This window comes from Peromyscus maniculatus, chromosome 6 (genome assembly GCF_049852395.1).
Source record: "Peromyscus maniculatus bairdii isolate BWxNUB_F1_BW_parent chromosome 6, HU_Pman_BW_mat_3.1, whole genome shotgun sequence".
Classification (NCBI taxonomy): Eukaryota; Metazoa; Chordata; class Mammalia; order Rodentia; family Cricetidae; genus Peromyscus; species Peromyscus maniculatus.
The window spans coordinates 94,852,233-94,877,665 of NC_134857.1; the positions used below are offsets into that span (position 1 = coordinate 94,852,233).

Below are 25,433 nucleotides of genomic sequence, written 5' to 3' on the forward strand. Positions count from 1 at the left end.
GTAACCAATCAACAATCAACTATGTAAACTTCTTGACTCATATCCCTAGCTATCTTGTCCACATAACTGGAAAGGGGGTTTTCTGGTATACATCTGAATTATTTTGTTCTGCTAAAGCTTTCTTAGACATCCTTGCATCTTAGCATCTAGTTCATAGTTCATGATCCCTTTTAGTTCAGCCTTCCTTACTTCTCTAGTGCTGGATTCCCCAATTTCATCCATTCCCCCAAGAAGAATAGTCTGGGTGACACATTGAGTTAATAAAGCTTTGCATCTTGAAGTATGTCAATTGTGTTTTTGAGCAATTAACACAGAAATCATGATTCAGTCAATTTTAGGAACTGGTTCATTGTGCACTCTCTGATATTACTGAAATAGGTAGGTAGATAAAAATAGCCTACTACAACTGAGTAATTGTGGATTCTATTTTTAAAAACCAATCCATATATAGCTCACTACACTCATCTTCTTCCAATACTTGCAACTATAGTTAAGTGAAATAATGTTAATCTATGTGGTTAAAAGTTCCCCCTTTTTGCATTACTTTTGAAATATGTACACTTTTTTCATTGTGTCCTTAGACATAAAGGCTTGATATATATTAATTATATCTGATATATGTAATATGATTACATATATAATCATATATCATATATATGTTATTTACTATCATGAATCATTTTATCATTTCCTTCATAGGCCACAAGGTCTGAAAGAATGCAACAAATAAGTTTCACTAACTAATGTTTCTTTTCTTTTATTTGTGTTCATTTATTTAGTTTTCAGTCCCGGGACTCAAACCCAGAACTATTTATATGTTGAATTTAACTACTCTGATACAAGTACTCTAACAGTCAATAAATTAAAAGTATCAAACAATAACATCTGAACTCATTTCTCTTAATAAGATATTTGCTCGTTGCTTTAACTGAGATGTAGCTGAAAACTCAGCAGTGCCTTAGTAACTGTGAGGAACTGGTTCAGAGCCTCACAAATACCCAAATTTACAGTTGTTAAATCCCTTTGTATACAGCAGTATGGTACTTAACAATACCAATGAATGCCATCTCATATGTTTTATGTAATTCCTGGATTCCTTATAAAACCCAATCCAGTCCAAATGTAGAGTAAATATGGTTTAGATAAAAATAACAAGAAAATTAGTCTGTACATGCTTACTACAGATGAAATCATCTTCCAAATACTTTTTATTCCTGGTTGATTGAAGTTGAAAATATGAAACCCATGAAAATAAAGAGTAGGCTGTAGTTGTACTATCTCATGAACTCTTTTCAATTGTCAGAAATCATTGTCTCCTATTCACTTAGCATAATGACCAGTGGGTTTTGTCTAAAAAAAAAAGTGATTTTTGTCCTTCCCACTACTTAGATCAATTAGCCACTTAGTGAACATCACTGAACAGAGAAGTTTTAAATAGAGAATCTAAATTGTAGATGGAAGGTGAATATACATGACAGATGATAGATAGATAATAAATAAATAAATAAATGATAGATAGATAGATAGATGATAGATAGATAGTAGACAGAAAGACAGACAGACAGACAGACAGACAGACAGACAGACAGACAGATAGATAGATAGATAGATAGATAGATAGATAGATAGATAGAGACACAGAGATAGAGAAATAAAGATATAGATACATGGTAGTTGCATACATGGGTAGATGATGGATAAAAATGGATATCAGTGTGTGTGTGTGTGTGTGTGTGTGTGTGTGTGTGTGTGTGTGTGTGTGTGTGTGTGTGGTGTCTCTGTGTGTGTACAGAGAAACAGAAACTAAAGCATGAAATTTCAAGGTGTCACTGGGTCAGGGTTTGATTAAAATATATTTGACTTAGTATCTACATATCTTGGTATTGGTACAAGTTGGATGAATTCATCTCTGAGAATCCTTTCAACTCCATAATCATTGTTATCTTCCAAGCACCAGGATATCAAAGCATCAGACCATGGAATCTTGGGAGGGAGGAAAGACAGTACTTAATTAACAACAGGGCCATTATCACAAAGAATAGAGGAGAACATATCATGGGGTCAACATTTCAAAGAATCAAAAATCAACTTGCTACAATGCTCAGAAACAGACACACAGAGAGAGAGAGAGAGAGAGAGAGACAGAGACAGAGAGAGAGAGACAGAGAGACAGAGAGACAGAGAGACAGAGACAGAGACAGACAGAGAGAGACAGAGAGAGACAGAGAGACAGAGAGAGAGAGAGAGAGAGACAGAGACAGAGACAGAGACAGACACAGCGAGAGGGGACTGCAATCTAGTCTAATGAGTAAGAAGGCTCATTCATGACTAGGGTCTTCACTCTTGACAGAAGCCTCTCAGCACACAGCTGATTAGCAGAGGGTAGAAATGAACTGGGAAGTGAGAATAAAATCGCAACAATTTTGAGTGTATTTCCCTCAATTTTTTCCCCCAGTGGAGTTAGTTTTAAGTAAAATGTCAGAGGGCACAGCACATAAATCTAAAGATTGAAAATTAAACCAGCTTCCCTGCCCTCAAGGACCCTCCCGAACAATAAACATAGCCCCCAGGGAATCACAAGGCCTGCAGGGTACCAAGGCAATATTCTATTTATTTCAATAGAAAAATTAAAGGTTTGCAGTGAGCAGAAACCAGACAAAACTCCCACAGCAATGCACCCTCGTGGCCTGAGTGAAGTACAATGATGCTTTTTCAAAAGTATTCCACATTCTCCTCTGAGAGACTGAATAGAATCAAGTCCCCTGCGCTTAATTAAATCGTATCAGATTTCACGACATGCAGAATATAATTATATGCTTGTGAAAACTTGCCTGAGAAAGCGTGGTTAAAACTCTTACACACCCCCTGAGATCACCAGCAGATATTTGATGGAGATTATAACCAGGCTTGCCCCCATCCCTACCCTACCCCACCCTATTCCCTCTTGCTGCTTCTATTTTTAGGGCAATGATTTGGTGCCCTCTAGTGAAACAGGGGAATACATCTTTTTACTAAAACAGCCATTTGAGGTCAAGGTGATGAGACCTGTCTTACTATACTTTATGGAGAATTTGTTTCTTACAATGGAAACTAAATTTTCTATGTGCCTATAGATATGTTTGTATACTCAGAAAATATTTTTGACCCCATGATATGTGCTGGCACTTTGTTGGGTATTTGAAGAGCCAAAAGTGTAAAAGGCCGTCTCCCTTAGGGAAACAAGCTCATCTTTCAGCAAGACTAGCAAGCACATAAATAGGTAATTGCCACAAGATTGGGTGCCTATTGCTTGAAGGGCAGTATGCCAGCTGCTTTACATATTTGTTTTAATCCCTCAAAGAACTCTGTGCTACACATGACTTAAGGAAACAAAAAAAAATCAATAAACTTCCATAGATTATAAAGGTTATAACAACTTTAAGCCTAAGTCCTTCTTAATTTAAAATCAGATTTCTTTCCCACATATATCTTTTTTTGCCTTAAAACAACTTTAGTATTTATTTTTAACATAAATTACAGGAGAAAGAACATCATGTTGAAGGAAGCAATGGCATTCTCCACATATCACGTAATAAAATAGTCGTTGAAAGGATAAGTTTGTTAACTGTGTACATACATTTAAATATATGCAATTTAATAATTGTAACTACCATCCATCCATCCTATTGTTGTGGCCCAGAAGGAAGTGTGAGAGACAATGATATCTTCATTAGCCCCTGGAGCTCATGTCTCCCACACAGTCACCACATCTTCTTACTCCTCCTTTACACTTTTCTCAAAACTGTTACTCTCTGCATCCTCATTTTCACCACCCAAGTCTGGAGCATCTTTCACCATGTTTCAGTTGGAATCTGCAATGAGTACCCCCCTTACCACCTGGATTAACTGAAGACAGACCTTCTTCATTGCTCTCTGTATTTATTCTAATTTTTTCCAAGCACAAATTGGGGCATGTTACAGTTATATGTGAGGCATTTATCTTGAAAACTGAATCCAGACACTTCTGCATGTTGTATGTCAGTGACATGGATACTACACAATTCCCCTCCTCTTCTAAGACCTCAGAATGCACCCTTCTTCTGTCCCAAGCTTTGACCATTCTCATCTTTCATTTCCCCTCTATTATGTATTTTAACCCTCCCAGGCATTGAATTTCTTTATTTTCCCCTGAAACACTCTTCCTACTTAACTGATGAAACCCTAACACTCTTAATTCTGCACACAAGACACCAGCTCTTTTGAGCAGCTTTACTTGAGTGTGCATTCCCATGGCATGGTTCTCTCGACCCTTTCTTCTCTCCCTCAGGCCACTTAGCTTATCCATACATTTAAAAGGGAAAATTCATTGATTTGTGGTGTGTGTGTGTGTGTGTGTGTGTGTGTGTGTGTGTGTGTGTGTGTGTTTGTGTGTGTGTGTGTGTGTGTGTGTGTGTGTACCTTTATCTGGCAGGGGGCTGGAGGGATGCTGTTCCTGCATTGAAAGGACTACCCTTGGCTTGCTTTGTATTTGGAGACATTCACGACATATTTCAAACACAGTAAGAAAACCAGTTTCTACAAATGCTTGAATAGAGAATTTTATTTTTAAAATAATTTGCTTTCCACTAATGTAACAAATATGTGTGTGTATATTGTGTATACATGAGGGCATGTGTCGTGTGTGTGTGTGTGTGTGCATACATGTGTGCAGTTTGTGTGTGTGTGTGTGTAGTATGTATGTGTCTTTCCCAAGTCAGAAAGCTTTTGAGGAGAGGCAGATACAAAAGCATAGCATTAGTTCTCATCTGTTTTTGTATTGTGTTGTTATTGACTTCTGTTCTTTCCACAATGGCAAGTTCAGTATTTCATTGGAAAATATGTAATAGTATAGGTCTATAGACACCAAAAATCTCATAGAATATAGAATTAAAGAAAAGTTAAATTCTGGCTCCCTGGTGTGGAAAATTGAGATTTTAATCAGAAATTGGTGGACTATTTTTGAGAATATGTCTCTAGATTAAATTGAAATAATCCCTAGTAAATCATTTGAAATCATTTGCTAGACTATGCCACACACACACCTAAAGTTTTAAGGTATATCATAAAATGGTACAGTCTCCTCACTCCATACATTTGAGGCAATTTCTTCTAGAACTTTTGGGCTAAAATTACTTTAGACATGATTTTCTCTAATCAATCATCTTTACTATTCATTGACTATCATTAATCTTCAATATGTTTATACGCTCTTAAAGTATAACTATATCTAAATCTCTTAAAGAAACAACTATATTCCCAGAAGAAAACACAAATTTCTAAATTATCAGGAATTTCATTACAGTATTGTTCATTTAGTTTTAAGTTTAAATAGATTTTTCCTTTAAGATATATTCCTAATTCAAGTTTATATTAGAACACGTAAATGGAAGAGTTGAGGTAATTTCTTATATGACTAAGAAAGTAAAAATTGTGTTTCCTGAGAAAATATGAGTTATTAGACACACATGTAATTGCTGTTATACCCAACAAAAGCTCAGAGTTGATATCTCAATCTTGTCCCCTAGCAGCATAATTGACAAGAGTAGACATAAAGATAAAATTTAAATAATATAAATAGACTTTATGGGGCTCCCAAAGTATGGTAGATATAAATTTTGTAGGAGTTTTAATAGACTGTAAAATCAAATCATACATATTTTTTATTACAGGAGTTCTCCATTGGCCTTAATAAGAAAGACATAATTTTCTGTCCATAGGTATATTCCCTGCCCTATCTAAATTATATGAATGGGTTTGGCCTAAGGACTCAAAGCTAGAAGCTAATAGACTAAGCTATAGTAAAGCAGATTCATATGCTAAAGAAATAAGAAAAGAGGGCAGATGTGTATTATGTATCAATGATCCAAACAACTTCTTCATGCTGCATCCTAAATAATGATTGTTTCCTCAACTAATGATTGTTAATGATGGGTGGTAACCGATGATAGAAAAGGAATGCATAAAAGTCATCAGAGAAATATAATGGCCACTTTCCTCAATAACCTAATCAGTATATTTTCTGACTATGCAGAATGTTATCAGTGCTGATACTTTCATGGGGAATGTTATCAGTGCTGATACTTTCATGGGTCTTGCTGAAGACAGAGGAGATCAGCAGGGGAAATCAGTGAGGCAAGACTTCACCCCTCTTTTGTTGCCATGCACCTTTGTGGGGACATTTGTCTCACTGTCATTTGGGGAAATTATCTTTCCTGACTAGCTTCCTTTTTCTTCTGGAAAGTGAGAGTAAAATAAGAAAGACGGTGATTCATTTGCACAAAAGCTAGTTTGCAGAAGTCACGAAACAAAAATGAGGGTTATGGTTTGTTTGTTTGTTTTTTTTCTTTTATCCAGCCCAGGACCTGGTACCACTGCCTAGATGCCTCCCAAACAGATCAAGCCAATCAACTGTCTCACCTATTCAGAGGGCATGATCCAGTTGGGGGCCCCTCAGCCATTGGTTCATAGTTCATGTGTTTCCATTCCTTTGGCTATTTGTCCCTGTGCTTTATCCAACCTTGGTTTCAACAATTCTTGCTCATATAAACCCTCCTCTTTCTTGCTAATTAGAATCCCAGCGCTCCACCTGGGGCCTAGCCGTGGATGTCTGCATCCAGATTCCTCAGTACTTGGATGGGGTTTCTGGCCCAACTATTAGGGTGTTTGGCCATCCCATCACCAGAGTAGGTCAGTCCTGGCTGTCTTTCGGCCATTGTCAGCAGTCTTTTGTGGGAGTATCTTTGTGGATTTCTGTGGGCCTCTTTAGCACTTTGTTTCTTCCTTTTCTCATGTGGTCTTCATGTACCATGGCCTCCTATTCCTTGTTCTCCCTCTCTGTTCTTGTTTTTTAATGTTTCTGTTCCTTTAGAATGTGAAGGTGCCTATGTTTTCTTGATACCAAAGCCGACAAAACTTTAATTGGGAAAGCAGCCAGTTTCATAAATATGTGCTGATTAAATTCTACTGATTTCATTTGACAAGATAAATTTTCACTTAGGAAATCAATGACCAATTTAAAGGAAATTTCTCCTGGAAAGAAATCAACACAAAGAGTTTTTCATTGTTGTTAGCTTCCTGGGGATATCTATCTGATGCTAACAGCATGATGGGGACAATCGCATGGCCACAGTGGTAACTTACTTATTTATTTTTTTGTTTGTTGGATGGTTCATGACCACGGATACCACATTCTCCTCATCAATATATAAAAGCTTCTTGATCCTCAATAAAGTCAATACCCTCTTGACCCCTAAAATAACAAAATATCAAACATTAGAACTTCAATTTTATAAATGAAGAAAGTCCATTCCAGAAAGTAAGTGCATTATCTGCCATTATACAATGATTTAAGCATGTGACCTGTATAAGAGACCAGACTTGATACTGTGTGCCTTGATGTCCTAAGTACATAGGGAGAGGCTTTATATGTTTATTTGGTTTCAATTAATCCACGTATACATTAAAGGTAAGTGAAGACATGATTACTCATAAATACTATGGAAATTCGATTATCTAATTGTGGACTTCATTTACTTCATTATAATCTTTTACAATATCTGTTACTCCCTATCTGCCACATGGCCCCTAGATATACATCTGACTTTACTAAATAACAACAGAAACATAATTCTTGTGACTTCATGTTTCCCTGCCACTCTGTCCCTCCCTCTTTTTCCTAAAAAGGAACATCTGTTGCTGCCATTTGGTTTATAGTGTTTTTCAAATTAACTCCCATCCAAGTTATGATTCATCACTTTGTACATAAGTTTTATGATCATTAATGATTTCTTTGCACTAATTACTTTTGATATTTCTTCAAAAGTGTCTTGTTAGCCATCAGGATGGTATTCTCTGTAGGATAATACTGAAGAACTTTTTGCTTGGTCTAGTGGTGCCTTGTTAAAGAAAAAGATTCATCCTCTTGGGATAATTTAGACAAACAGTGAGCCCAAGTTTGAATTCTTCTCCTCTTTCCATTGGTCTTCCATCTGTCCCTAACAAGGGGACAGATATACTGAATGAACAGTATGGAAAGTGTGGTATAGGAATGGGATGAGAAATCTCTTGTTTGAATCATTTTTAGCAACATTTATAGGGAAAATTTTTACTTTACTGACCCAAAAAAGCACTCAAAACTGCAAGTAGGTGTTACCAAACCATATCCACATGCATTTTAAGCATTTATAGTTTGTATTTCTTTTCTAGGTTGCTTTCAACTTCATGGCTACTTTCAGCCAATGAATAACACAACACACACACACACACACACACACACACACACACACACACACATACACACAATTCTGGGCTGGGACATGGAGGAGTACCTAATATAAGACTTCAGCTATACATTTAGCTTAGCTTGAAAACTGATGAATGGGAAGTCCAAGACATAGTAAGGTTGTTTATATGAATTTATTAAAGACAATTTAAACAGGCTGAATACATACTAGGAAAACAGATTGACTACACAGTTTTAAAACTCTCAAGGCATATATTATTAATTCAGTTACAAGATTGGGCCAAAGTTCAGTTTCTGGAGGCAAGAAGTTTGTAAGAAAAAGCTACTCCCATAACTGGGAGTTCATAACACTATACATTTTTTCCATCTTATTGATAGGCTCTTCCAGAACTCCTCTGTTGGGCACCCTAGATGCTTACTTATAGAGTTATATGGAGCATTCTTTTCATTGTGTATATCCCTCATGAAGCAAATACATCCTCGGACATTCACTATTACCACAATACTCACAAATGTCAAAACTATTTCTCACAGGTGCATCTGCTTCCTTCATGTATATACTTTCTCCACAGATACTATGTCAAATCAAGCACAGCTTAAAATTACCTTCACTGGAATCCTGATGTTTTTTCCCCTCTTCTTCCTCTCCTTCCCTGTCACTTTATCTGAGTAGATGGTACTAAAGTCTGCTCAACTGAGCAAGTCACATATTTTCATGTTACACTAAAACATTCCTAATTTATTTTGGTTTTTCATCTTCAAATCTAAACTAAAGTTTGTTCCTATCCACTTTACCCTTAAAATCAGACGTCCAAATAAGGCCAATTTCCTTTGTCTCAATCGTTGCTTTATATTCCTCACCGAAACAATGTGGTAACTCATAGGGAATATTTCTCCCTACTCTTCATGCTCTCTGCAATTTATTATCCATAAAGTAGATAGAGTTTTCTTTTTAAATTGTAGTTCACAGCTATATTGATTTTCTAATGTTCTCTTTTAAACTTCTGTGATTTTTAGATCATATCTACAAAAGAAAAATAAAACAAAATGTTCACATTGGTTTTACAGCTTTAATGATATGGACTCTTTCTATCAGTGTTAGATCTGTAGCAGGAACACATACAATAGTTCATACATCTAAAGTATCTAGATGTGTACTGAGTAGTATTTTAAATACCCAGCATGTGTTTCTTATTTACTCTTCTCAACTGCATTGTGAAAGATATTTGATTACTACTGTTACTCACAGGACAATAAGATGTTAAGAAATTGCTCAGGGTTCTAAAAGAGTAAAAATACAATCCAGACCCAAATCCTATTGGTATCCTTAACCTATAGCCCCCCACACGCCATTTTAAAACACTACCTTTCCCCAGCTGGCCTTCTACATGTTTAGACCACTTAATGGCTAATATGCTAATTAAACTAAAACCTTAAGTAATTTCCCCTTCAATTTATGAGCCAGTAGGTTACTTCTTGTTAATTATATCTCAGATTTTAAGCTAGAAGTCTCCCTACTTACCTAGGTGGAGTCTAAATTTTTAAATGCATGCACTTATTTAAGATTAACAGATTTAAAGACACATGAACATTCAGCTATACTTCAAGTGTGCCTCATAGATTAATACTAAGAAACTAGGTTACTCATAAAACATACCTCCAGATGAAAAATTCTGATGGATTGAGGTCAAGAAAGGGAAGACAGTGTCAAACATCGCACATTGTGAGTCACTAGAAAGATAGGAAAAAGTGAGCAGATGCTGAACTGCAGGTCGATGATGGAGAAACAATAACCCAGGGAGGAACCAGAAAGCAAAGAACAAGTTTCATGAGTGTCTGTGGGATCTTCCATGGTCAAAGAATAGATTTAAAATATCTATGTTTGAAGGCATAGCTCCACACTATCATCTGCACATACTGAAAATAATATGTATGTAATCAAAATGTCTAAGAAACTTTACAGTTATAAATTTTTCAAAATTAATTTAATTTTCTTATGTTGTGTCAAATGAATATTCCTCAAACAATTTATTAAAATGGTGAACAGATTCTACATTTGCTCTTAGCAAAAGGCCAAGAAGTGATCAAACAGACAATATAATTTCTCTTAAAAGATATGTTCGGGAGTAGAGTGAGAACTTGTGAGAAATACATTTCTAAAGAATCATGTACAGGACTACATTGTAATAATTCATTAGAAATATAACTCTAGCCGGGCCGGGCGGTGGTGGCGCACGCCTTTAATCCCAGCACTCGGGAGGCAGAGGCAGGCGGATCTCTGTGAGTTCGAGGCCAGCCTGGTCTACCAAGTGAGTTCCAGGAAAGGCGCAAAGCTACACAGAGAATTATATATATATATATATATATATATATATATATATATATATATATATATATATATATATATATAATCAACTTATCTTCTTTATGATTTTTAAATGTTAGCTAAAATATAATTGTCATTTCTCCCTTTCTCCTTCCTCCCTCTAAACCTTCTAATGTCCCATCCCTCCCAACCCTTTCATGTTACCCCTGCTTACTTCCTTTCAAATTCATGACTTATTTTATATATATATGTGTGTGTGTGTGTGTGTTCATAAATATACAAATGCAACCAGCTGAGTCCATTTAGTGTTGCTTGTATGCATGCGATTTCAGGACAGACAATTTGACATTGCATATCCATTCTGGGGAAGACTAATTGTCCCTTTCTCAGTAGCCATTAGTTGTCTGTAGGTATTTGTGGAGTCCCATGAGATTTCTCCTTCCACATCTGTTTGTGTTTTCATTATTCAAGTTTTGCTTAGGCAGCCATGTTGATAATGTTAACATGGATGTAATTTCTTTATTCTTTCTAGAAAACACAATCTCACAGCAGACATCCTGATCCTCTGGCTCTTACATCATTCCATGCTGTCTCATGATGCTCCTTGAGCCCTAGGTGCAGAAATTTTATAATGCACATATTGGGGTTGTGGACCCCACAATCAGTTGTTCTTTGTATTTTAATCAGTTGTAGTTTTCTGTAATGGTCTCTTTATGCTGGCAAAAGATGCTGCCTTGATGAACCGTGAAAGGGGCACTTACCTGTGGGTGTAAGAAGAAGTATTTTTGAAAGCAACTAGCAATTAAGGTGGTCTAGGAAAGCGGCAGTAATAAATTCTACTATAAAATTTATAACCTCACACACACACCCAGTCCTGACTAGATTTCTAGTATCAGGCATGACTCCCTTCCTGTTGAGTAGGCCCTGAATTGAATTAGAGAGCTGTTGGTTACCAACAAGATATGCATATTTATCTTACCATACTAGTCATTGTTGTGATTCGTGGGTATCAGCTTGGTAGGACAACTGATTGCTTCTATCAGCAGTTTGCATAGCATTTCTGATGCTATTAAAAAGTAGTCCTCTGGGAAGACGTTTTGGGGTCATATTCAGCCCAAATATTCCTAATCGTGTGGTCAAATTACATGGTACCTCCAGCAACAGGAACTTATCTTAAAGCTATAAAAGGCAACAAAGAAAAGTAACAATATGCTGCATTCTTTGGGGAGACTCTTGGACACTCCTGACCAGCATCTCAAATTGTGGGTTCCACACCTGGTGCTAAGTGTTTGTTAGATGTGGCATAGCTTTATTTACGCTATTTGTGTGTATACGCACATACATTTAGGTATATTATATGTAAATTTAGTTAATATAAAATAATATGAATCCTTAAGAATTTTTTTAGTTATGAACACTTATTAAACTGTTATTAGTTATCACAAACATAAACCAATAGGAATAACAATATATATTGCAGACAACATGGTCACTGGAGAAAAAATAAGACATAATGTTCATGGAGTACTGATACAGTTTAATGCCAGTCTTTGAAAGAATAAAATAGGGAAATATTTAACATTTGAATAAACTGAAGTGTTTGAGTTTGTGAAAATAAACATAATTGAATATATATATGCAAATATAGTAAATCAATATAATTCCAAATTAATAGTTAACATATTTCAGAAAGATAATATATAAATGTATATATATTTATTTATTATATATATTTATATTTATATATATTTATATATTATATAAATATATTATTTATATATTATGAAAATAATATATAAATGTATAGTTCATAAAACTGTGGTTCATAAAACCACAGTTTTCCCTCCCTCCCCTGCTCCTGCTCCTCCCCCAAACCCCCCATCCTTTCCTCATAGGGAGTAAAGCCTCCCTTGGGGAGTCAACACAGGCTGGCATACCAAGTTGGGGCAGGACCAAGCCCCTCCCACTTGCATCAAGGCTGAGCAAGGCATCCCACCATAGGGAATGGTCTCTAAGAAGCCAGTTCATATGCTCAGGATAAGTCTAGGTTCCATTGCCAGGGGCCCCACAAACAGATCAAGCCACACAACTGTCACTCACATTTGGAGGGCCTAGTTCAGTCCCACACAGGCTCCCCAGCTGTCAGTCTGTGAGCCCCCACTAGCTCTGGTCAACTCTCTGTAGTTCCCCCATTGTGATCTTGATCCCACTTGCTCCTATAATCTCTCCTTCTTCTCTTCATCTGAACTCCAAGAGCATGGCTAAGTGCTTGGCTGTGGGTCTCTGCATCTGCTTCCATCAGTCACTGGAAATAGGTTCTATGATGACAATTAGGGTAGTCACCAACCTGACTACAGAAGGACAGTTCAGACACCCTCTCCTCCTTAAGGTTTTGAAACAACCTCAGTGTCACTTAGCTTCTCCCTCTCTTTGGAATATCAGGCATTTTCTTCTGTGTCCCTCCCTCTCCTTCTGTATCTTCTCCCTTCCCATTTTTCATATTTTAAAAATGATTACATTTGGTGTTATAGAAAATATATGAATAAATATTATAATCATAGTATTCCCATATTTTGAAGTTTAAAGAGGTAAAGACACAGAACTTGCTAAGTAAACCGTAAAATGGAACTGGGAGTTTAAAACATTCAATTTTGGTCTAAGCCTCACACTCAAAATAATAAAATGCAGGCTATTCACAAGTTTCATTTCTTCTATCTGTGACACTCTCTCATTTCTGTCCAATTCCTAGCTATGTATGGCATGTAAAACCTGGAAATCATCTTTCAACAGGCAATATACAAATGCAAATTTTTTAGCTTTTCAAATTTAGTGGCTATGAGGCTTTTACACCCCCTTTAACATTTTAAACCATAATTTAAATATTACACACATATGGCAAAAATAGTATGCTTAAAATTTTTAAAGGGCTTGGAATGGAAACCAACAGTCACTTTTAGTTCCTTTCCCCAGAGTTTAACCCACTTAACAGCTTAGTTTTTGGATATAGTGTTGGTTAAACCGGTGCTGTGAATAATACATTTATTTTATACCTTTAAAAATCAACCATTTATATTGTTGAATGACTTCCTACTCTGTTAGCTGAAAATTAAGATAACATTTCCTGCTTGCGTTACATTTGTTCATGTTTCTACCTTGTATGCTTTTATGACAACTCATGAATATTGACCAAAATCAAACTACTTGTGGCTTCAAAACACAGACTTTTCATCTTCGTTGAGGAAATATTTTTTAATTATAGCTGTAGATGTATCCAACCGTCTTATTAAATAAGAAACACAGAAACAAAGTAAAAGAGAAAGCCAAGAGGTCAGAGCTCAGAGCTAAAATCTCACCCTTCCTCCTGCGGTGGTCCTAGCACCCGAAAGAGACCTATTTCCTGAATGTATGTCTGTTTATAATCTTTTTGTTCTGCCTTCTCATTGGTTGTAAACCCAAACACATGACTGCCTCATCACTGCCTGTAAGTATAGCCCTCTAGGTCTTAAAGGCATATGTCTCCAATGCTGGCTGTATCCCTGAACACACAGAGATCTACCTAGCTCTTCTACCAAGTGCTGGGATTAAAGGCGTGTGCCACCACTGCCCCACTCTTGCTATGGCTCTAATAGCTCTGACCCCTGGCAACTTTATTTATTAACATACAATCAAAATTACACTTCAGTACAATTAGAATATCACCACATATAGCTTTTTAAAACAGAGACAGGCACTCTTCTATACTCCTTCTATTCTCACAATTGTATTTCTTAACAAAATGAACTTTATCTTTTTCTGCTATCTCTAGATAAATTTTGTCTTTTCTATAATCAGAGAGCAGAGTACCAGTCAAGCTTTTGGCAATTTGATTATGAGCTGATTAGTTTTAAGTTAAATGTAAATGTTAACAATATTATGAAAATGTTATAGTTTCCTGGAAGCTAAGTGATGGACGTAGACATAATTTCTTCCTCTATGAATCTAGTATCATAGTAGCTGTGCCATTCAATGAAATATCCTTTAATATATATCAGTAAACCAGATGGGATAGTGTTTACCTTTAATCCCAGTATTGGGGAGAAAGAGGATATGGGAATCTCTCCATGCTCAAGGCTAGCCTGGTCTACATAGTGAATTCCAGGCCAGACTGAGCTACATAGTATGACACAGTCTCAAAAAGTTAAAAATTAAGTCATTGTCTTCACTTATTCAGATTTTCTTCAAAGGTCTCAGTCTTATGCTGGAGAGAAGCCCCAGCATTTTAAAATACTTATTACTGTTAAAGAGTACAGAGATTCAGTTCTCAACACTCAATGCTGGCTCATAACCAACTGTAACTCCAGTTCTTGGGGATCCAATGTCCTGATCTGGCTTCTGTGGATACTTCACATGTGGTGCACACATACATGCAGACAAACACCCCCAGACATAAAACAAATAAATCTTTTTTTAATACAAGTCTATGTAAAGATCAAATCTGCCTATCCCTATTTTTTAAATTTAATTAAAAAAATAGTTTAACTGGTATTAAAATCTCCAAATTGAGCATGGTTGTAACATGATGTTTCCCTATACATATATATAGATACACATAAGGATATATATGTATATATGTATAAGGATATATATGTATATATGCCATATGTGATATTTAAATCAGGTTAAACATACCTATATCTGTAAACATCTGTATCATTTTCATGATGGCTATATTAATTTATATTTCCACAAAGATATTGTAAGTCCTTCTCTTACAGCTGTCTATTCTGGAAGATTTCTCAATGTCTCCTGCACGGTTCTCATCATGCAAGAAGTCATTGTTTTCCTTGTCTCACTTCTTCCTCTGTTAATAACTTGTTCACTGTAATGTATCTTCAAGTAATTTCTTCAGAAAATGGTATAGAACATAGAGTTCTGGAATGTTGCACATCTGAAAAGATCCTCCATTGTCTTCCTTAGATTTATGTTCTTCAATTCAAAGGCCTGGGCCCATATTGTATTTCAGTATCTAGTAGGGTGTTAAAAAGCTCAATTCCAATCTAATTCTCACTTGTTTACATGTAAGCAGCTTAAATGCCTTGAAAGGTTTAAACTTTACTTTGTTCTTAACTATCTTACATTTCATAGTAATTTTGTTACAGGTACGTACAAAAATTGAATAAGTTCCCATATTCTTTTTGTGTCTCTTCTTATTCTAGAAATCTTATTTAAATACTGGAACCAATATATTATGTCTCATTCCTCCTCGCCCTTTTTCAGTGTTATAATTTTTCAGTTTGGGGAAAATATTCTTAATCTTCTACCTGTTTTTGTAAAACGTAATCATAGTTTTCATTTCCTAATGGATTTGTTATGCTTTTCTCTCAGTGTCCAAATGCTCAGTACAAACATGTCTAGAGGGGAAAGGGTCTCATCTACTCTCTGTATTTTCTTTTATCAGAACACCGTCTTTAACAGCTTATTGTTTTTCATTGCAATTTTAAAACTATCTGTATTATCTACTAATTTTAAAATTTGGAGTAACAATTCCCTTGGCCACTTTGAATATTTACACAGAGTTTGGCACTTTTTCCATGCTTAATAGATGCAGGAGACTGTATCATTAAGCAGGCAGAGCCTGTGCTGAGCCTCCAAAATTTACATCATCCACTTTGAATATCTTAGGGAAGCTAACACAAGGTTTTGCAGTTGTGTTGGCCTGTTTTGGAGCCCTACATCTAGGGGAGGACATGCAATTAATTGCTCTTAACCTTCTTTCAGTAGTGACCATGCTTTCAGTTCACTGGAACACTCCAAATCTTCTCTCTCCATATTTTTTGAGTACATATTTCACTTTTTCAAGGTAATGGTAATGCACCTTCTTCTTCAGCTATGACCTACTCTGTCGAAGCTGACACATCTCATTCCAAATCTTCCATAACCACTCTCCATCATCTATTCCTTTGAGGAACTTATTGAAAGATATCTACAAGTACTTTTTTGTACTATTTCCCTTGTCTTTGGGATTTAAAAAAATATTTTTATTGTTATACTCCACTGTAATTTTATTGAAATCAGAAAATAAAGGGAATAAAAGCAGGTATTAGTCCATTGTTTCAGGCCAGAATTACTTTTTTCGTCTTTCAGGGGAAAAAACACATACATTGTTCTATGGTTTAATTGGAGAGGGGGATATATTTTTATTTCAATCTATGTACACTGGTATTTTTCATGGTCTTTTCATCTGTTGACTTATAAATGTTTATGTGTGGCATCATTAAACATCACTTTCACATACCATATAGTCATATCACCTACTCAACTAGGTTCATTCAAAATACTTCAACATTTCTCTAATTCAAATGGAGACTACTTTGCTCATATGTTTTCATGTGTTGATAACAATTTGAACTGCCATATTCCAAGTAGTCTTAACCCAAGCTACATATAGATATAGCTAGATAGAGAGATATGTAGATAGATAGGTAGATAGATGATAGATTGATTGATGATAGATAGATAGATAGATAGATAGATAGATAGATAGATAGATAGATAGATATACATGTATATGGCATGCATATATCTATATATTGATTCTCATGAATCACTTGTCCAGTCTTGATAAACTGGGGCTCGAGAATCTGTAAAATGATAAACTAAAACAAAGGTGAGATCACATGTAATTCCTTTCAAAGAAAGTGGAACATGATTCCAGTTCAGGTGTCCTAAAAAGTTAGGGATTACAGAATGTGTAGTTAGTGTTGCAATAACAAAGCAAAACATGTCCCCATGATTCATCTTCCTAATTAGGCAGCTTGGTGTCCTACCAATTACAAATTATTCTTTTAAGGAACATATATAGAAAAATATGAATCAAAATAAGATCCAAGCCAGATTGCTTTTGTCTATGATTTGCCTTAAGCATTTCTTCTTTTGGGCCCAAGACATAGGCACCAGCAGCAATGAACTAGACATTTACCAATTTTTACGCTAGTCAGAGGAAGATAAAAAAATATGAATTAAGACCTCAAAAATAAAAAGAAAAAAATAATAAATAGGAAAGTTGTTTCTTTGTTCAGACCAAAGATAAATATTTATAGGCAGATTGTTTATGAAAATGTGTAAGATAAATTACTTCTAAATTCTGCTATTTAAAAATGCACAAAAAATATTTGCCCTTTGGTTTTGGTACTGGCATTTATGAAAAACCAGCTATTCTTAAGACCTATTCACAGTCAAAATGACTACATATATCAATATAAATATTAGTATATGTATTTAGTGTATATATATTTATATATATATATATATTTCATGAAATTCATGTTGTTCCTTATACATTGGGTTACTGAAACTTTCATTACATGTTCTCTTAGAGTCTGAAAACATGAGAATTTTAAGGTTTTGTTCTTTGCATGCTCATGGTTGCTCTATCAAGCCCTTTTATCTATATATTGGGTCCTTCAAAAGTCTATGCCTTTCAAGGAGTCTGTGATGGAATTTTCACTGTTGTGTTGTATAAGGATGTATTTCAACGGAAAAAATGAACTTAAAAATCAACTTTAGAGTTCTGTCTAGCTTATGTACAGTCAATAACCATAAAACATAAGAAAGCGGGAGAGATGCGGGTAGTTGAAAATCAAGCTAACATGACTTGTAACAGTAGGAGCAGGTGCATCTCTGACATTTTTAGCTGCTCTTGGGACTCTTTTCCTCCTATTAGGTTGCCTTGTCCAGCCTCCATATGAGGACTTTCAACTTGTCTTATTGCAGCTTGTTTTGTCCTATTTGACTTGGAGGGCTGATGTTTTCTGAAGGGAAATAGAGAGGGAATGGATCTGAAGAAGGGAGCTGGAGGGAACTGGGAAGACTGAGGGCAGGGAAACTGTGGTTGGGATGTATTGTAAGAGAGAAAAATTTACTTCCAATTAAAAAAAGAATGTCTTTCAATGAAAACAAAGTCTTGAAATTAAAAAAAAAAGAACGTAACCATGCTTCCAACATTTTTATTTAGAATAAGCAGGGACTGATTGATATAATGATAATGACTTTTCTCCTTTATTTTTTTCAGTTCATATAAACCATTCTTCTATAGTATTATATTTACATTTAGAGCATTGAAATAACAAGCCATGACTCCTTTGAGAGGTTAAATACATTATAGTCAACATGATGCTCATTCACTCAGAACATGTGACATTCATTTCATGGATTTACTTTGTCTTATATACCTCTCTTTGTTTTCTTCTGAGTTTGTGTATTGGATTCATTGACTTTGTTCAACCAACATGTTTATGTTCCTCTAATTTCAGCATGTGGCAAATTGATGAAAATCACAGGCCCCATCACAGTCAAGACATCTGGAACTCGATTTGGTGCTTGGATGACGGATCCCTTAGCATCTGAAAAACATAACAGAGTATGTTGCTTCTATAAATGCTTTTGCATATAATTCAGTTTCTCTTATACTATTTTCTCCCAGGCTATTCTTTTTCATCATGATATGGGTTCTGATGAAAGGGGTATTATTTTTGACATTTTCCAATTATAACTGCTGATATATCTAATGTGCGGAGCAAACCTATTTTAGTAATATGTTCCTCTTACAATTCTTCAGTGTAGTCTAGTCTAATTGTCAGTGAATTTAGTCTTGGTTTGTGCTTGAAATGTATGAATCATATGCATATAAAATTCCCTGATTATTCTATAAGAAATACAATCTTTATATTAAAAAAATCCTAAGCACTGAGTAGTGAACCATTTTTTATGTAAATCAGTATATTGCTAGAGATAATTATAAAAGAAATACAACTGAAACTAGAGAGCATGTTTTTACAGGTTGACAATATCTGTATTATACAATTAAATATAGTAGTAACTTTACTATAGTTCTGCTTATTAATAAATTCATTATGAATTAAGATTCTTAATAGCCCTATCCAAATGATATTTGTTATTAAATTAATGCAACAGTTTCACTAAAACCTACAAGATAATACATTGAATAACAGTTCCTAGAAGGTTCGGTGATAACTACAAAGTAACCATAGGTTTGTCATGTAAAATAAAATAGATATATATTTTTAGAGCAAGGTGCAGGATTAAGATAAAGTCTTTCAGTTGTCTTTGATTATGTAGCTAAATCAGGAGATGTGCTTTGGAATAACATGTGATGGTTTTAGTCAGCAATAGGCATTAACTAGCCAGAAATAAAAAAGAAAAAGCAAATTAATTTGAAGGTAGAAAATTCAGCTGTTTCTTTTCCATACAACTATTCTTTTCTGAAAGATAATGTGTGCGCGCGCGCGCGCGTGTGTGTGTGTGTGTGTGTGTGTGTGTGTGTGTGTGTGTGTGTTTGTATGTTCATATATGGAGAGAGGTCTGAGCACTGCAGTGATTCTTCATTCCCACCATTCAGGTCTGGGGGATGGAACTCCACTTGTTAGTCTTGACAGCACCTTTACCTACAGAGCCATTTTGCTGACCCTCCATACAGTGTCTTTACAAGGGCTGGCAGTGGTATCACATTTCAATGGGTTAGAACTAAGAACATTTGGCATCAAAAATTTGAAACTTTGACTGTTACTGTCTTTATTTTGGAATTGTTGTAAATGTCCAGAATGTAATCACTCCATTTATTTCTCTTGTTTTTTTCCCCTTATTTTCAGGTCTGGTATATGGACAGTTACACTAACAATAAAATAGTCCGTGAATACAAGTCCATTGCAGACTTTGTCAGTGGAGCTGAATCAAGGACATACAATCTCCCTTTCAAGTGGGCAGGAACTAACCATGTTGTCTACAATGGCTCACTCTATTTTAACAAGTATCAGAGTAATATCATCATCAAGTACAGCTTTGATTTAGGGAGAGTGCTAGCCCAAAGAAGCCTGGAGTATGCTGGCTTTCACAATGTATATCCCTACACATGGGGTGGATTCTCTGACATCGACCTAATGGCTGATGAAATTGGGCTGTGGGCTGTGTATGCAACTAACCAAAATGCAGGCAATATTGTCATCAGCCAGCTTAATCAAGATACCTTGGAGGTGATGAAGAGCTGGAGCACCGGCTATCCCAAGAGAAGTGCAGGGGAATCCTTCATGATCTGTGGGACTCTGTATGTCACAAACTCCCACTTAACTGGAGCCAAAGTGTATTATTCCTATTCCACAAAAACTTCCACATATGAGTACACGGACATCCCCTTCCATAACCAATACTTTCACATATCCATGCTTGACTACAATGCAAGAGATAGAGCTCTTTATGCCTGGAACAATGGCCACCAGGTCCTGTTCAATGTCACCCTGTTCCACATCATTAAGACTGAAGATGACACATAGGCAAATGTCATTTGTTTTTTATCTATCTTCACTCTCATTTATGATAAACTCTATAGGAACCTGTCTGTGTTTATTTTTTTTCTCCTTGATTGACTTGTCATCATTTCTCCAAAGTGAAGTATTTTATTGTATATTTGGAGTTTTAAAAAGTATTTGTCTAAGTTAATGTGTTGGAAACACATGTTAACTGCTAAATTTACAGGGCCTATCATGCCCTTGTCATGCAAAGCACTAAAAAGAGTTTAAGTGGCTAGAGTCTTAGTTTTGCAAAAGATTAATGATCTGCCTTGTATTAGAACCAGACTAATGGTGGCTTAAATGCATGAATGTCTTCTTTTTTGAACTGTCATTTTTTACTGTCTCTTGCTCTACATTAAGAAATATTTTCATAGGAATTAAGGTAAAAGAAAAGCACTTTCTCCCATTTATTTCTACAAAAAGATGTAAAGATTTTATTTATATGGAAAATACTATCAATCATGTTGCTGTTACCACATTCTCTGATGCGGTGCTGTGCAGTCATTTCGAAATCTCTTGCTGACATTTTCTTGGCAATACATATTTTTATCATTGTAACCACCATCGTACAATTGTATTTCTTCACTTCTGTGACAGTCATATTTTTTATAAAGTGCACTAAAATTTAATCTCAGTAATTATTCAAGTCAATTTGCAACTGTGGTCGAGAAAGATCTTCTTGGCTTACCCCTTCACATAAGCACTATAAACTTAAAAAAAAAATCAAACCAGGGATCCTATACAGTATCTTTGTTTTATCCTAAATTCATTCTACCATTGGCTCTGAATTTGAAAACCAATTCAATGTAGTAACACTCTGTTTCCTGGAACTATCCCACATAATTGTTCATAAAATATGTAGCTATGTTACAAAGTCTATATTTGATTCTATTCATTTATCATATTAGTGTTATTATGTTACATACATATTAGTATTTTAACCTATTTTACATGTAACTTTCAATAATGCCATTTCTTATATAATATGAAGCACATGAAGAGTATTAAGGAAAGAAAAAATGTGTAATTTTTTTCTGTATTAAAATTATGAACCATAAGGAGTTAATGGCATGTTTGTACAAAAGAAAATGATGAAAAGAATTGGGAGTTGTCTTAGTTTCAAATGTATTAATAACCAATTCAGAAAATGCAATAAGAAGGCAATCTCCAGATACCTTGCCTAACAGTGGGTTCAAAATTAAGGAATATAAAAAACAAAACTTTGATATTTATGTTACTAAATCTACAGAACCTAAAATCAAATATTGAACATGCCAATGAGTTTAGAAGTACTTTCCATATGTTAAAAAGATTTCCCCAGGGCAGCTTTATTAAAATTAATGAGGTTGTATTTTAGATTTTTAAATATATATGCTAAAATAAATAATATATAACTGAAAGTATAAATTTTTGTGTCATACATATATAATACCATTTTTAACATAAGCATATGATAATACAGACAAAGCACTCTATAAAATGATATTAATATTTAGAATAATTCATTTTAAATTCTGCAATTAAAGAGTTATTCTCAAATATCCCATCAAAATTGGGGAATCTAATTACTTACTCTTGAAACTCAAGGTTGAATAAGTAGTTACTTTTTGTTAACAAAACATCAGTATGATCTCATGGGCACCCTGTGTTTTTTTTAATACTAGTGAATTCTCTTCCCAAACATTTTTTTTAAGTTCCCATCTACAAATGAGAGTTGGAAAATTTAGGAGATTCATTTGTCATACTACACATATCACAAAAATAAGCAGTTCATACTTTATATAGCAATTTGTATAAGATTAAAAAAATCATGTCAGTTTTAGAAATGAATCAATTTTTAGGTAGACAGACTAATAGGAACCATTCTTTTCATGTTATGTGGTCTCACAAACATTTAAAATATGGATGATCATGGCTTATTTGTGAGGTGCGCATCTTGTACAGAGCCTTGTTGTTTTCTATGTATGATGTCATCATCTACCCAATATATAGTGTATGTGCTGCTAGAGTAAGCTAAGATTTTATTGTTACTAGAAGTGGGGTAACATGAGCTTAAAATATGAATTGCATTAAATATTTACAATTTATGAGCATTTCCTTAATAAATTATGTTCAGTTTTGTGCCTGAAATAAATAAGAACTTAATCACTGTTTCCTTTTTAATCTCCAGCAAATAAAGTAATTTTATGAGGAAAATAATCGGTATTTTAAAATCATCCATAGAATGAATCCAAGCAGTGCAGAAACATAAAGTCAGAATATCTTCATCTAAAGTGAACAATGAAACTGGTATTTTCTAAATTAACCAATCATTAAAGTACTCAGTGTTATTCAAATAATATGTCTGTGTTTGGGTTGTGTTGATGTGTTATTTGTATTTGTGAACCTTGAATCACAAGGCTTATTACTTGCATCTAAATTTATCTCTACAGGTTCAGATAATGATAATCTTCCATTGCATTAACAATGTTAGAAATAAAAGAGAAATAGCAGATATAGTCTATGCAGAAAAAAATGGGTGATTAGTCATGCTTTATTACCAATCCTGTAGCCCTGGTTACCATCTCCATTGTGGTTTCATTTCTTTATAATTGTAAGCACTCTTGGTGATGAAAACGTAAGAAAATATTAACTTCCTATTGGTGTTTACTTGTAATTAAAGAAAAAACACACAACTATATCCTCAGATTTGAAAGTCACTGCCAAATTTCTGAGAACTTTTCCAATCAGAGTGTTGACTCCTGAAATATAATCATATAAAATTATGAATGTCTTCCTATCAAAATAAAAAGTTTTCACCTAGTAAGATGAGTTTTACATGTACTAGTTCTGAAGTTTGAATCTCCTAAAAGAAAAGCTTTTGATTTTAAAGCAGCTCTCAGATCAACAACTGCTTGTTTTGGGAATGTTATATAAGAATACATTTTGGAGAAAAATAGAAAGTATACCTTCAAGTTAAAGCAATTATAAAAAATACAACCATTGCAGAGTTTCAAAAGACCAAGCCTTACAGAAATAGAATAGTTTAAATAGCACAATCAAAAATTGCATCTTGCTAACTTAAAGAAGTATAATACCATATTCCTTATCACGTCTACAAATAAGTTTCTGTGGCATTATCAAGCAACATTTGATGTTAAAGTCATCTTCTCCATCATCTCAGACATGGACCATAAGAAAGGCTATATAGTAAATCAGTCTACCTAGTACTACAAGTGGGGCACTTGAATTAAGCAAAGATTCTATGAACCTCAATTACTGACCTCTTACAGATAGAAATGTAACTTCTAAAACACCCAGATTTGCCCAACATCATGCAGTTCAGTAAACTCTATCTTTACTGAAATCAAGGTCCTGGAATGTTTCCATTTTCTAAAATTAACATAATGTATCATAAATCTTAATAGTTTGTTATTAATGTGGTCTACAGAGAATATCTGAGATTTGAATAAAATCTGACCTTTTCAATGGTTATAGTAGAAAAGTAGAATGGAAATATAAATATCTAGAGGAGAGCCCGCTCAACAGCTCAGCAGTTAAGAGCACTTACTTCTCTTGCACAATACCTAGTTCTGCGCATGAGCACTGAAGATTGGTCACTCACAATCTCCTATAACTCAGTCTTGAGGGAATCTATCACCTTTAGCCTCCATGGGCATCTGACCTCACATGCATGTACTCACACACAGACATACACATAAATGTTTAAAATCAGTTTCTAGAGGAAAAAAAAATGATTTCATTACAGCCTTTACATTATTTTTCAAGGGAGTTATAAATTTGGTTCAGGAAAATCTCTTAAATAACAAATAGAATATTATCAGTTATGCAACTAAGCCAACTGAAAATTTCTCCTTCAAACTTAACACACCCAGATGATTTACCTATCACACATTTGAAAAAAAAGCTCAGGGAAATGCTAGCCATTTCAGTTTAAGTGCTATAGAAGTCCTCTATAGTACAATAATACATAGCCATTCAGGTTTTTTGTTTGTTTGGTTTGGTTTGGTTTTTTGAGACAGGGTTTCTCTGTGTAGCTTTTCGCCTTTCCTGGAACTCACAGAGATCTGTCTGTCTCTGCCTCCCAAGTGCTGGGATTAAAGGCATGTGCCACCACCGCCCAGCTGCCATTCAGGTTTTTATTGCACAATCCCTGATTTTTTACAAGAACCCTGAATTCATACATGTGTAGATGTATCCAACCATCTTATTAAATAAGAAAAACAGAACCAATGTAAAAGAGAAAGCCAAGAGGTCAGAGCTCACAGCTAAAATCTCACCTTTCCTCCTGCGGTGGTCCCAGCTTTCCGAAGAAGAGCTATTTCCCTGTGTGTAAGTTGTTTCATAGTCATTCTGCCTTCTCATTGGTTGTAAACCCAAACATGTCACTGCCTCGTCACTGTATATATGCACAGCCCCCCAGGTCTTAAAGGCATATGTCTCCAATGCTGGCTGTATCCCTGAACACACAGAGATCTATGGGATTAAAGGCGTGCGCCACCAC

General features: G+C 35.0%; 1 protein-coding gene across 2 annotated transcripts in view; it reads left to right on the forward strand.

Annotated features, from left to right (window-relative positions):
• Olfm3 (olfactomedin 3) overlaps positions 1–23,429 on the forward strand; it is a 224,509-nt gene extending 201,080 nt beyond the window's left edge. For both annotated transcript variants that reach the window (XM_006990502.4, XM_006990500.4), the window contains exons 5-6: positions 18,878–18,984; positions 20,234–23,429. In XM_006990502.4, the coding sequence (XP_006990564.1) occupies positions 18,878–18,984; positions 20,234–20,911 (785 nt within the window). In that variant the 3' untranslated portion in view covers positions 20,912–23,429. The remainder of the gene's footprint in view (positions 1–18,877; positions 18,985–20,233) is intronic.
• Positions 23,430–25,433: the final 2,004 nt, after the last annotated feature.